We start from the raw sequence: 13,360 nt of genomic DNA on the forward strand, positions 1-13,360 counted from the left end.
ACTCTGACTCCCAAGTAGCTGGGACTATAGGCACGCGCCACCACGCCTGGCTAATTTTTGTATTTTTAGTAGAGACGGGGTTTCAGCATATTGGCCAGGCTGGTCTCGAACTCCTGACCTCGTGATCCAACCACCTCGGCCTCCCAAAGTGCTAGGATTACAGCGTGAGCCACTGAGTCCGGCCAATTTAATTGTTTTAGAGATGGGGTCTCACGCTGTTGCCCAGGCTGGAGTACAGTGGTACAATCACGGCTCACTGCAACCTTGACCTCCCAGCCTCAAGTGATTCTCTTGCCTCAGCTTCCCGAGTAGCTGGGACTACAGGCGTGAACCATCACACCCAGCTAATTTTTTAAATTTTTTGTAGAGACAGGGTATACAAAAAAAGAGTTGCCCAGGCTCAACAACTCCTAGGTTCAAGTGATCCTCTCACCCTGGCCTCCCAAAGTGTTGGGACTACAGGTGTGAACAGCACATAGCCAGAAGCAAGTTTTTCTTTGTGGGCCAGTTATCTTTTCAAGATTAAAATGAATCTCTATTAAAAACAAAACGTTCTAAGTCTAATGAGTTTCAGGAAAATTTTGCAAAAAGAAATGCCACAAGATGAGGCAAGAGATGCCTCATGAAGAAAATCAGGTTGGCCTTCCTGCTGTAAATCCAGCATTAACAGCTCCAGTCAGCATTATTATGGTAACTCTCAATCTCACCAGGACAAACCAGTACAAGAGATGTGAGATTCAAGGCAAAGTAAATCAAAACAATGATAAGCACGGAAGCCGACAGACTCAGCTTTGTGTCAGATCTGAAAAGGATTGTCCAGGGAGCCTGCTGTAAATGCTGCCCCTTTATCACAGCCACACAAATGCTTCAGCCATTCATAATCAAGCGAGAAGGTCACTCCCATAAATAAAGGCTCGTCCTGTGTGCAGCTTGCACTAGGGGGAATATGAGGCCCAGGGCAATAAATAGATAAGTTCTTTGAACCACTACAACCAAGTGCATGGACTCAGGGAAAGCACTTAAGACAGCTGTCTACCCGCAGCCCCCCACACCGGCCCAGAACTTACTCCGCAGAGACTCTCACCTCTAGAGGGACGCAGTGCACGCATTTCCCCAAAGGGCCGTGGCGGCATCTGAGGAGAGTAACAAGGCAGAAAAAGGCAGAGCAGTGAGGATGTCTGTGTTCCGCTGCTGCCATCTCACACGTACGTCCTACTTCAACAGAGTGTTTCCGTGCCCACATGGAGTTATATTCCAGATGGCACATGGATGAACGTTTATATTTTAATTGTTGTTTTGTTTTGTTTAAAGACAGGCTCTCACTCTATCGCCCAGGCTGGAGTGCAGTGGTGATCATGGCTCACTGCAGCCTTGAATTCCTGGGCTCAAGCACTCCCACCTCAGCCTCCCGAGTATCTGGGACTCCAAGTGTGCAGCACCACACCCAGCAGTTTACTATTTATGTTGATATGAATGAGAAAAAACTGACCTGCACATCAAACCTGTGACTTCATGAGGATCAACTGCTTAAAATGACAAAAACCAAAGATAAAAGTGAACAAACTCAAAGTCAATTTAAGTAGTTTCTTGGCCAAAGGTGGTGGCTCATATCTCTAATCCCAACACTTCGGGAGGCTGAGATGGGTGGATCACCTGAGGTCAGGAGTTAAAGACAAGCCTGGCCAACACGGTGAAACCCCGTCTCTACTGAAAATACAAAAACTAGCTGGGCATGGTGGCAAGTGCCTGTAATGCCAGCTACTAGGGAGGCTGAGGCAGGAGAATCACTTGAACCTGAGAGGAGAAGGTTGCAATGAGCTGAGATTGTGCCACTGCACTCCAGCCTGGACAACAAGAGTGAAATTCCATCTCAAAAAAATAAATAAAATAGTTTTTTGGTTTTTTTTTTTGAGACGGAGTTTTACTCTGTCACCCAGGCTGGAGTGCAGTGGTGCAATCTCAGCTCACTGCAACCTCCACCTCCTGGGTTCAAGTGATTCTCCTATCTCAGCCTCCCAAGTAGCTGGGATTACAGGCACACAGCACCACACCTGGCTAATTTTTGTATTTTTAGTAGAGATGGGGTTTCACGGCCGGGCGCGGTGGCTCAAGCCTGTAATCCCAGCACTTTGGGAGGCCGAGGCGGGTGGATCACGAGGTCAGGAGATCGAGACCATCCTGGCTAACACGGTGAAACCCCGTCTCTACTAAAAATACAAAAAACTAGCCGGGCGTGGTGGCGGGCGCCTGTAGTCCCAGCTACTCGGAGGCTGAGGCAGGAGAATGGCGTGAACCTGGGAGGCGGAGCTTGCAGTGAGCCGAGATCGCGCCACTGCACTCCAGCCTGGGTGACACAGCGCGAGACTCCGTCTCAAAAAAAAAAAAAAAAAAGAGATGGGGTTTCACCATATTGGTCAGGCTGGTCTTGAACTCCTGACCTCAGGTGATCCACCTGCCTCAGCCTCCCAAAGTGCTGGGATTACAGGCATGAGCAACTGTGTCCGGCCAAGTCCATTTAAAGAAAAGCGTTAAATAAATAATAACAAAGCTGGTACGTGAACATGGCAAAGGGCCTGAGAGCAGTGCATAAATAATCCAAGTTTGGAAAATACCTACTTCACGTGCATTTTGGGAAATAACAAAAAAAAAAAAACAAAAAACACTTGTCCCATGGGTTTCTGCCATTTTCAGTCACAGAAGCCTTGGGAGCACAACACACACAACGTGAAGGCAGTGGTGGGGTGGTGAGACGCCAGTGGCAGTCCCTCTGGGGCTCCATCAGGTCCCTTTCTAAATGGAGTCAGAATTCTTAGATGCATACAGGCTCTGTGTTTCGAAACAGAGGTGGTCTCTGTACTTCCTAATAAACAGGCAGGCTCTACCTGATGACGGGTCAGAATCCACACACACACACACGCTCTCTCTCTCAAAAGTTGCTAATGAAGCAATGAAAACAGATCATGCAAGCAAGCCAGCGCCAGGCCCCTGGGAGGAAACACAAATGGAAAAGGCATGCCGGCTAATGGCTATGGCTACAAAGTGGCTCCATGCCAATGGCAGCCGAGCGCCATTTATGGTTCTCTGAGCTAAGACATAAAAGTTGCTAATGCAGCATTTGGAATCCCAGTAACTCAAAGTCAGCACCCCGTCACATCTACAGAGTGATGCATTTTGAAAACGACCCCACTGCAGAGACAACCTTCGCTCAGATAATTTCACATGGCCAAGTGTAAACTCAGATCCTTCTCACTGGTTTATTTAAAAGGAATTGCAAAAAATCTAAAACAAATATATATATACATAAACGTTTCATATAGCCCCAGGTGAGGAGGGAATATTCCAAGGCACAGCATCTTCTGCAAGTGAAATGCTCGCTGCAGGGATGGAGAGCGCACACTAGTGTGGCAGGTCAAAATCATCCAACCACTACGAAATGAGAGACACAGCACGCACCTCACACGGGTGCACACACACAACTACCTGCCCCTTCCCTCTTCCCTCCCCTGCAGCTGCTGACTAACGTCCCACTCTGCACGGAAGTCAGCATCTCCAGAGGACATCACAGTAAAGACTTGGTGTGAGGCCCCCAACTCCCCCAATACCTTTCCAGTCTCTTTGTACCCAATGCTTCAAAACTTCTTATGGGAACATATTTTGAGATTGAAACTGATAAAAAGCTAAAAAACAACAACAACAAAAAAAAAACCTGATAAAAAGCTAACAAGGTAACTTGGAAGTAAAGTTTAACCTGAAGATAGTAAAACTTAAGACTTACATTTCTTCATCAGATATGTATTAAAACAGGACATGTTATAAATATTTCCCTTTATTCACCCATTAAGATCACCACACGTGGGACCCTAGAACCCCATTCACCCGTTAAGATCACCACACGCGGGGCCCTAGAACCCCATGGATCACTCACAGCTGTGGGTCTCGGCTTCGGTAAATCTTCCCATCCTGTTTGCTGAGGTACTGATCAATCTCGTCCTCCACCACGTTGGGAGCGCCAAAGACCTTGAAGCCCGGTGGAGCTGACGTCTCCATTTCAGATGAGGGCCCAGCAAGGCTCGAGGGAAACAGGAACAACAAATCGCCATGCCTGTTCAAATGACAAACAGAGGCCAATGCCTTCCCTTACCACCTGAGCTTCATGGAAGCCCAACTCGGATATCTGCAAAAAGCAAATGCCAACAACCACCCCTGTAGGCCTAAATAATGAGGTTTCTAATTTTAAGACCAGAATTCTCTTCTAACATCTCCCCTATGTTTCTTGGCATTATAAAGACCGGTATGCAGGTCTCTGGAATTTAATTTTTCTTACAATTTTACCTTAAAGTCTGTGAAGCCTCCATACACCTAAATGATTTTTCATGTACACACAGCCACAATGGACCTGCTGGGCTTCAGGGCCTCTCCTCCCACCTCTCACCCTCTGCTTGGCCCCCACCTCCCTCAGCCATTCCTCTGGCCTCTGGGAGGCTCCCTCCTCCCCCAACACGGCATGTGCTGGCTGCAGGTATCTCCCCCGCTTTATTGGCGTTCACATACACACGGAAGCACAGACACACATGGGAGCTGTCACTACTTTTAAAAAGTGGGATTGGCCGGGCGCGGTGGCTCATGTCTGTCATCCCAGCACTTTGGGAGGCCAAGGCAGATGGATCACAAGGTCAAGAGATCGAGACCATCCTGACCAACATGGTGAAAGCCCATCTCTATTAAAAATACAAAAAAATTAGCTGGGCGTGGTGGTGCATGCCTGTAGTCCCAGCTACTCGGGAGGCTGAGGCAGGAGAATCCCTTGAACCCAGGAGGCGGAGGTTACAGTGAGCTGAGATCACGCCACTGCACTCCAGCCTGGCGACAGAGCGAGACTCCGTCTCAAAAAAAAAGTGAGATTAGCAGAGACATACTTTTCTACTTCAACAACCCCTCATAAAATCCTCCAAATATAAGGGGTCCGCGTCTAATTGCTATGACAATGGCTGCACGTTCCCCAGTGAGGCTGCTTAACCACTCCTCAGCCACTCCCACACTGACGAGTATGCACACTGTCTGCCAGTTTCTGCCACCATCAACACCACCCAAAAACACCCACAGACAGACGTCCCTGGAGTTTTCCTTCTAAAGGGCAAACTCCCAAGAGTCATGCTTAAGGGTTTCTGTTTGTCTCTGAAGCTGCTGACATATTGCTTTCCAAAAAGGCTGCCACAAGTCACATTTGGTTTTCCATCAGTTTCAGTCTAAAGAGTCATGCTGCCAACTTGGTGCCAGGCTTGACTGCCATGGCAAACTGCTGACCTCAGAGACCAACAAGCATCTCCACTCACAGTCCACAGAAGCCGCCTGGGGTCCCAAGTGACCAGAGATGGCTGCCAACACTAACCCTCCAGGCCAGCCTCGGAAGAAAGGCTGCAGCATGTCCTCTGATGGATATTTAACTGCTGCCAACAAGACACACACACAGGACACAGACTGAGAGGGCAGGATCCACAGCTCCAAACCAACACAGTGTGAAGGAAGAACAGAGGCCTCAAGGACACACGGACACCGGGGCTCAGGGCAGCTCTTCAACTAATTTCTTCCCTCCCCTTCTTCTTCCCTCATTTGGGGGTGACGAACATTACCGAACATTACGAAGTCAGAGATGTCTGTTTCTCTTTTTTTTTGAGACAGAGCCTTGCTCTGTCACCCAGGCTGGAGTGCAGTGGCGCAATCTTGGCATACAGGAATCTGCATCTCCCGGGTTTAAGTGATTCTCCTGCCTCAGCCTCCCAAGTAGCTGGGATTACAGGCATGTGCCTGCCACCACGCCCAGATACTTAGCGTATTTTCAGTAGAGACGAGGTTCCTCCACGTTGGACAGGCTGGTCTCAAACTCCTGACCTCAGGTGATCCGCCTGCCTCGGGCTCCCAAAGTGCTAGGATTACAGGCGTGAGCCACCACATCCAGTCAAGACGTCTGTTTCTTTTTTTTTTTTTTGAGACGGAGTCTCGCTCTGTCGCCCAGGCTGGAGTGCAGTTGCCGGATCTCAGCTCACTGCAAGCTCCGCCTCCCGGGTTCACGCCATTCTCCTGCCTCAGCCTCCCAAGTAGCTGGGACTACAGGCGCCCGCAACCTCGCCCGGCTAGTTTTTTTGTATTTTTTAGTAGAGACGGGGTTTCACCGTGTTAGCCAGGCTGGTCTCAAACTCCTGACCTGGTGATCCACCCGTCTCGGCCTCCCAAAGTGCTGGGATCACAGGCTTGAGCCACCGCGCCCGGCCAAGACGTCTGTTTCTAATAGCAGATTACATATTCCTAAACACCCTCTAACTACTAATATAAAAAACTTGACTTACACACTAGATCAATTTCAACAAATATACTCTAAAATCAATTGCTGAGCACTAAAGAAAGTGGAGGAAATCCTCAGAGGACAAACCCAGCAGTGCACTCAAGACAGCAGCCAGCAACACAGAGCTCAGAGCTGCTTACGGGGCCAAGGCCACTCTCACTAATTCACTCACATCTTTGGGCCTACAGCAGTTTGCTGAGCACTGGGAGACAAGGACTTGAGCTTCCCTGCCCAGAGGGGGCAACTGAGTCTGAAACTTCCACATAAATGCAGATAACCAAAGAATGCCTGAACAGCTGTGAAAAACCTACCAGCTGAAAATAGGAACCAAGGAGGAAGCCCATCTGCCTCTATCTAGCATATAGCAAAAAAAAAAAAAAAAAAGTCACCTCTGAGACTGTAACTAAAGGCCTGCTGGGCCATGAATCTGGGGCAGAACCAGGGATGATGACATCTGGTTCAGAAAGTCCAAAGACAGAAATTAACTTGAAGGAGTTGTAGGTCCATCACACCCCCCTGTGCCAACAAAAGCAAATGCAAACCTTCTCTGTAGAAAAGCTGCTAAATCTGGACCGGGCACAGTGGCTCACACCTGTAATCCCAGCACTTTGGGAGGCCAAGGTGGGAAGATCACGAGGTCAGGAGATTGAGACCATCCTGGCTAACACAGTGAAACCTCGTCTCTGCTAAAAATACAAAAAAAATTAGCCAGCGGTGGTGGTGGTAGGCACCTGTAGTCCCAGCTACTCAGAAGGCTGAGGCAGGAAAATGGCATGAACCCAGGAGGTGGAGCTTGCAGTGAGCCGAGATCGCGCCACTGCACTCCAGCCTGGGCGACAGAGTGAGACTCCATCTCAAAAAAAAAAAGAAGAGTAACACACTACCACGCAAGTAAGAGTGGGTAGAGACATAATTAACCAACAGTTAGACTGGCAAAGACTCAGAGACAGAAATTATGAGACAGAATATCAACCTTTATATGGGATATTAAATGAACAACGAAATGGAAGAAGAGGGTTAGTGACAGAGGCTATCCAAAATAACCAGGCGGGATTCTAGGACATGGAGGCGGCAGGTGCCAAAGTCAGTGGCTCTTCCCAAATCTCCCTCCTGCAGACAGCTAGACCGCATGCCAGGTCCCACCGATGCATCTACAGCAATGTAGGGGCAGGGATACAAGTGGGGGCAGACAGATACCAACAGTCACAAGACCCAAGAGGCAGGCTCCCATGTCTCACAGCCCGGATGGGGAGCACTCAGCCACCCAGTGGTCTTCACTGGAGGCCAGTGGGCCAACGTGGCAGCAGAGCAGAAACTAGGAGAAACCAGGAGCAACATGGCACCTGTGAGGACTTGAAGCCAACAGCCAGATTTAGGGGGAAAAATAATCAGAGTATTTATTTATTTATATACTTTTGAGACAGGGTCTTGCTCTGTTGTCCAGCTGCAGTGCAGTGGCACAATCATAGCTCACAATGGTGTCGACAAAGACCCTGTCTCTAAAGAAAAAAAAAGAGGGGGCCAGGTGTGATGGCTCACTCCTGTAATCCCAGCACTTCTGGAGGCTGAGGCCAGCGGATCACCTGAGGTTGGGAGTTCGAGATCAGCCTGACCAATATGGAGAAACCCCATCTCTACTTAAAAATACAAAATTAGGGCCGGGCGCGGTGGCTCACGCCTGTAATCCCAGCACTTTGGGAGGCCGAGGCGGGCGGATCACGAGGTCAGGAGGTCGAGACCATCCTGGCTAACATGGTGAAACCCCGTCTCTACTAAAAATGCAAAAAATTAGCCGGGCGAGGCGGCGGGCGCCTGTAGTCCCAGCTACTCGGGAGGCTGAGGCAGGAGAATGGCGTGAACCCGGGAGGCGGAGCTTGCAGTGAGCCGAGATCGCGCCACTGCACTCCAGCCTGGGCGACTAAGCGAGACTCTGTCTCAAAAAAAAAAAAAAAAAAAAATACAAAATTAGGCCAGGTGTGGTGGCTCAAGCCTGTAATCCCAGCACTTTGGGAGGCCGAGATGGGCGGATCACGAGGTCAGGAGATCGAGACCATCCTGGCTAACATGGTGAAACTCCGTCTCTACTAAAAAATACAAAAAACTAGCCACGTGACGTGGTGGGCGCCTGTAGTCCCAGCTACTCGGGAGGCTGAGGCAAGAGAATGGCATAAAGCCGGGAGGCAGAGCTTGCAGTGAGCTGAGATCCAGCCACTGCACTCCAGCCTGGGCGACAGAGCAAGACTCCGTCTCAAAAAAAAAAAAAAAAATACAAAATTAGGCCAGGTGCGGTGGCTAACGCCCAGCACTTTGGGAGGCCGAGGCAGGTGGATCACGAAGTCAGGAGACCGAGACCACCCTGGCTAACGTGGTGAGACCCCACCTCTACAAAAAATACAAAAAATTAGCCAGGATGTTGGTGGGCACCTGTAGTCCCAGCTATTCGGGAGGCTGAGGCAGGAGGATGGCGTGAACTTGGGAGGTGGAGCTTGCAGTGAGCCAAGATCACGCCACTGCACTCCAGCCTGGGCGACAGAGTGAGACTCCGTCTCAAAAAAAAAAAAAAAATGAGCCGGGCTTGGTGGCACATGCCTGTAATCCCAGTTACTCAGGAGGCTGAGGCAGGAGAATCACTTGAACCCGGGGGGGTGGAGGTTGCCAATGAGCTGAGATCATTCCACTGCACTCCAGCCTGGGCAACAAGAATGAAACTCTGTCTCAAGAAAAAAATAAAAAAAAGAAAGAAAGAAAAGAAAAAGAACAAAGGCAGGGGGCCAGGCGTGGTGGCTCACGTCTGTAACGCCAACACTTTGGGAGGCTGAGGCAGGTGAATCACTTGAGGTCAAGAGATTGAGACCAGCCTGGCCAACATGGTGAAATCCCGTCTCTACTAAAAATACAAAAATTACCTGGGTATGGTGGTGGGCACCTGTAGTCCCAGCTACTCAGGAGGCTGAGGCAGGAGAATCGCTCGAACCGGGGAGACAGAGGCTGCAGTGAGCTGAGATCGCACCACTGCACTCCAGCCTGAGCAAGATTGAGACTCTGTCTCAAAAAAAAAAAAAAAAAAAAGGTAGGTGTACAGCACCTCATGGTCCTGCTGAGGGAATGGCCTGTCAGGCCTCTGTAAACCACTGTGGATCGGCAGGAAATCCAGGACACAGAGGGTAATGCTGAAGTGTCTTGTGAACATGAAATCAGCAAGACCTCAGAGTGGGAAACCCTACAGGTCAAGGGACCAAGTTCCTCAACAGATAAATTTTAAGAAAAGGAAAGAGACAGAAGGTGAACCTGAAGATTACAAGATGTAAGACAAATTTCCTTAGAAAGCAAGACTAACTGGCAGTGTCTAGGGACAGATACTCAAGTAATGAAAGAATAAAGAGCTGGGCACTGGGGCTCACACCTGTAATCCTAGCACTTTGGAAGGCCAAGGCAGGCAGATCACGAGGTCAGGAGTTTGAGACCAGCTTGGCCAACACAGTGAAACCCCATCTCTACATAAGTAGTCCCAGCTACTTGGGAGGCTGAGGCAGGAGAAATGCTTGAACCCACGAGGCGGAGGTTGCAGTGAGCTGGGATCACGCCATTGCACTCCAGCCTGGGCGACAGAGCGAGACTCTATCTCAAAAAAAAAAAAAAGGCCGGGCGCGGTGGCTCAAGCCTGTAATCCCAGCACTTTGGGAGGCCGAGACGGGTGGATCACGAGGTCAGGAGATCGAGACCATCCTGGCTAACATGGTGAAACCCCGTCTCTACTAAAAAATACCAAAAAAAAAACTAGCCGGGCGTGGTGGCAGGTGCCTGTAGTCCCAGCTACTTGGGAGGCTGAGGCAGGAGAATGGCGTAAACCCACGAGGCGGAGCTTGCAGTGAGCTGAGATCCGGCCATTGCACTCCAGCCTGGGCGGCAGAGCGAGACTCCGTCTCCAAAAAAAAAAAAAAGAAAGAAAAAAAGAACAGCAGACACCGTTAGGGAAATTTCCGGGGTGGCTGCCAATGCCTTATCCCCGGACCTGCTTGGTGCTTGCAATGGTGACACATAAGGTTCATCCATCAAGGCATATACTGTTCTCTGAGGTGTTCAGTATGCATTTTGTTTAATAATTAAAAAGGGGAGAGAGAAAAAAAGGCCAAGCAACAGGAGAGAAGGAAGGAGGGCAAGAGCAGCGGGACACAAGCATGGTCATGAGCTGAGAGTTCCTCTGGCTGAGACAGAGGGTGTGCATTCACATTCTCTTTACCTTTAGATACGGTTACGTGTTCCAGATTTAAACTTAAAAAAAAAAATTACCAGCCAGATTTGATTTAAAAATGAAAAATGTGCCTGTAATCCCAGCTACTCAGGAGGCTGAGGCAGGAGTATCACTTGAGCCCAGAAGGTCGAGGCTGTAGTGAGTTATGATCGCACCACCGCACTCCAGCCTGGGTGACAGGGCGAGATTCTGTCTCAAGAAAAGGAAAAGGAAAAGGAAGGAAGGAAGGAAGGATTATCAAGATGCAAAACCCTTCAAGAAAGAAAGAGAAGAGAAGAGAAGACAAGAGAACAGAAGAGAAGAGAAGAGAAGAGAAGAGAAGAGAAGAGAAGAGAAGAGAAGAGAAGAGAAGAGAAGAGAAGAGAAGAGAGAAAAAAGAATTATCAAGATGCAAAACCCTTCACAAGCTCAAAGGAAGGGTCACTCTGGAAATGAACAATAACAAGAGGTTCTGTTTCACCTCATCACAGGGGTAGGCAAACAGTAGGTGCCAAATAAATCTTTGTTAAGAACAAATAAATGCTATGATTGCATATTGTGTCCCTAGATATATTAATCTGTGAATCTATAAGTGACCAAAGTGCAAAACCAGCCTATCATTCTGGCTGGTAAACAGACCCACAGCCAACTGCCAGCAGGTCCCAGGCCCACCACTGAGCCAGTGGCCACAGCACATGCAACCTGCAGCGTCGAGAGGAAAACTGACCACTCGCTCCCTAAGGACTGAACTGATCTAAGGGATATGTGAGCAAGTGCCCAAACAGTTTCGATGGGAGCCAGCACACGTGTTCCGTAAAGGGCCAGTCAATACTTTCAGCTTTGCAGGCCTCACGGTCTACCACAACTACTCAACTCTGCCCTTGTAACATGAAAACTGGCACCAACAACACGACCTGGCTGTGTTCCAATAACACTTTACAAAAACAGGCAGCAGCCAGGCTGTGATAAGAGGTCTCTGAGTCCTGACGGTCCTGAATGACCAACTCTACGGAGTGGCATGGGCCACTGCACTGTCGGCACTCCTACCCAAGCCAGCAGGGCTAATGTGATTTCCCTGCACACAGCTGCATTCAAGGTATTTCACTCCAGACAAGCAGCTGAGTATGCAGCTCACTCCACGCCATACATGGACAGAGACAATAACTTTCTCCTCAGTGACACAAACTCCAGAATTCTGCAAAGTCAATTAACTCTGCTCAATAGCAACGGCAGATTCAGGATAATTACTGAATCCCTGGCAAGCAACACAGTCACGTGTATTCTGGTCAGTTGATAAGACCATAATGAGTGGTGTGAAGAGGAAAGAGGATAAAACTGGGCAACCTCGGACAGATCATGGGGACCTCATTTCCCCCCATTCCCTGCTTCCTCCTCAGAGGACACTTACTTGATTTTTAGCAAGTTGAGGGATTTGTTGGAGGAGGCTGTTATCTCTCCGGTCTTGTTTCTATTGATGTAAACTGAGAAGCCATTATTTTGGAAGCCAAACTCCTTTGCAACCTAAAACAAGGCCGAAAGAACAGAAATTTAATAAAATGCTAAATATCACTACACATACCATACACACATCAGACATTACTAGAAGAGTATTCACAAATTTGGAAGGTGCTCATCATTTACCAAATTCCTCTTGCTATTCTGCTCTGATAAAGAAATTTGTACTGCTCACAAAGGTGTCTATTAAAATGAATAAAGTGGCCAAAAAAGCAACAGTCTTGTCAAAGATGAAACTTTATAACACATTTAAGACTTTGAAGCAAACAAGAGTTAGGGCTATCTTTGTTTTGTTTTCAGAGTCTCGCTCTGTTGCCTAGGCTGGAGTGCAGTGGCGTGATCGTGGCTTACTGCACCTTCACCTCCTGGGTTCCCGTGATTCTCCTGCCTCAGCCTCCCAAGTAGCTGGGATTACAGGCGCCTGCCACCATGCCCGGCTGATTTTTGTATTTTTAGTAGAGACAGGGTTTCGCCATGTTGGCCAGGGTGGTCTCAAACTCCTGACCTCAGGTGATCCGCCCGCCTCAGCCTCCCAAAGTGCTGGGATTACAGGCATGAGCCACCATGCCTGGCCAATGGCTATGTTTGAAAAGTTCAATTTCTACTTTTTTTTTTTTTTGAGACGGAGTCCCGCTGTGTCGCCCAGGGTGGAGTGCAGTGGCCGGATCTCAGCTCACTGCAAGCTCCGCCTCCCGGGTTTTTACGCCATTCTCCTGCCTCAGCCTCCCGAGTAGCCGGGACTACAGGCGCCCGCCACCTCGCCTGGCTAGTTTTTTGCATTTTTTTAGTAGAGACGGGGTTTCACCGTGTTAGCCAGGATGGTCTCGATCTCCTGACCTCGTGATCTGCCCGTCTCGGCCTCCCAAAGTGCTGGGATTACAGGCTTGAGCCACCGCGCCCGGCCCAATTTCTACTTTTGAAATCAATTGTAAAAACCCAATTCCAGGCCAGGCGCGGTGATTCATGCCTGTAATCCCAGCACTTTGGGAGGATGAGGTGAGAGGATCATCTGAGGTTAGGAGTTCGAGACCAGCCTGACCAACATGGTGAATGCCCATCTTTACTGAAACTACAAAATTAGCTGGGCGTGGTGGCACACGCCTGTAATCCCAGCCACTTGGGAGGCTGAAGCAGGAGAATCACTTGAAGCTGGGAGGTAGAGGTTGCAGGGAGCTGAGATCGCGCTATTCCACTCCAGCTTGGGCAACAAGAACAAAACTCAAGCTGGGTGTGGAGGCTCACGCCTATAATCTCAGCACTATGGGAGGCCAAGG

At 49.1% G+C, this 13,360-nt stretch overlaps 1 protein-coding gene across 1 annotated transcript in view; it reads right to left on the reverse strand.

Annotated features, from left to right (window-relative positions):
• Positions 1–13,360, reverse strand: part of NPLOC4 (NPL4 homolog, ubiquitin recognition factor) — an 85,321-nt gene that overhangs the window by 57,137 nt on the left and 14,824 nt on the right. The window contains exons 3-5 of the mRNA XM_025361476.1: positions 11,980–12,092; positions 3,926–4,102; positions 1,085–1,133 (exon numbers count right to left, since the gene is read on the reverse strand). Of these exons, the coding sequence (XP_025217261.1) occupies positions 1,085–1,133; positions 3,926–4,102; positions 11,980–12,092 (339 nt within the window). The remainder of the gene's footprint in view (positions 1–1,084; positions 1,134–3,925; positions 4,103–11,979; positions 12,093–13,360) is intronic.

This window comes from Theropithecus gelada, chromosome 16, assembly GCF_003255815.1.
Source record: "Theropithecus gelada isolate Dixy chromosome 16, Tgel_1.0, whole genome shotgun sequence".
Classification (NCBI taxonomy): domain Eukaryota; kingdom Metazoa; phylum Chordata; class Mammalia; order Primates; family Cercopithecidae; genus Theropithecus; species Theropithecus gelada.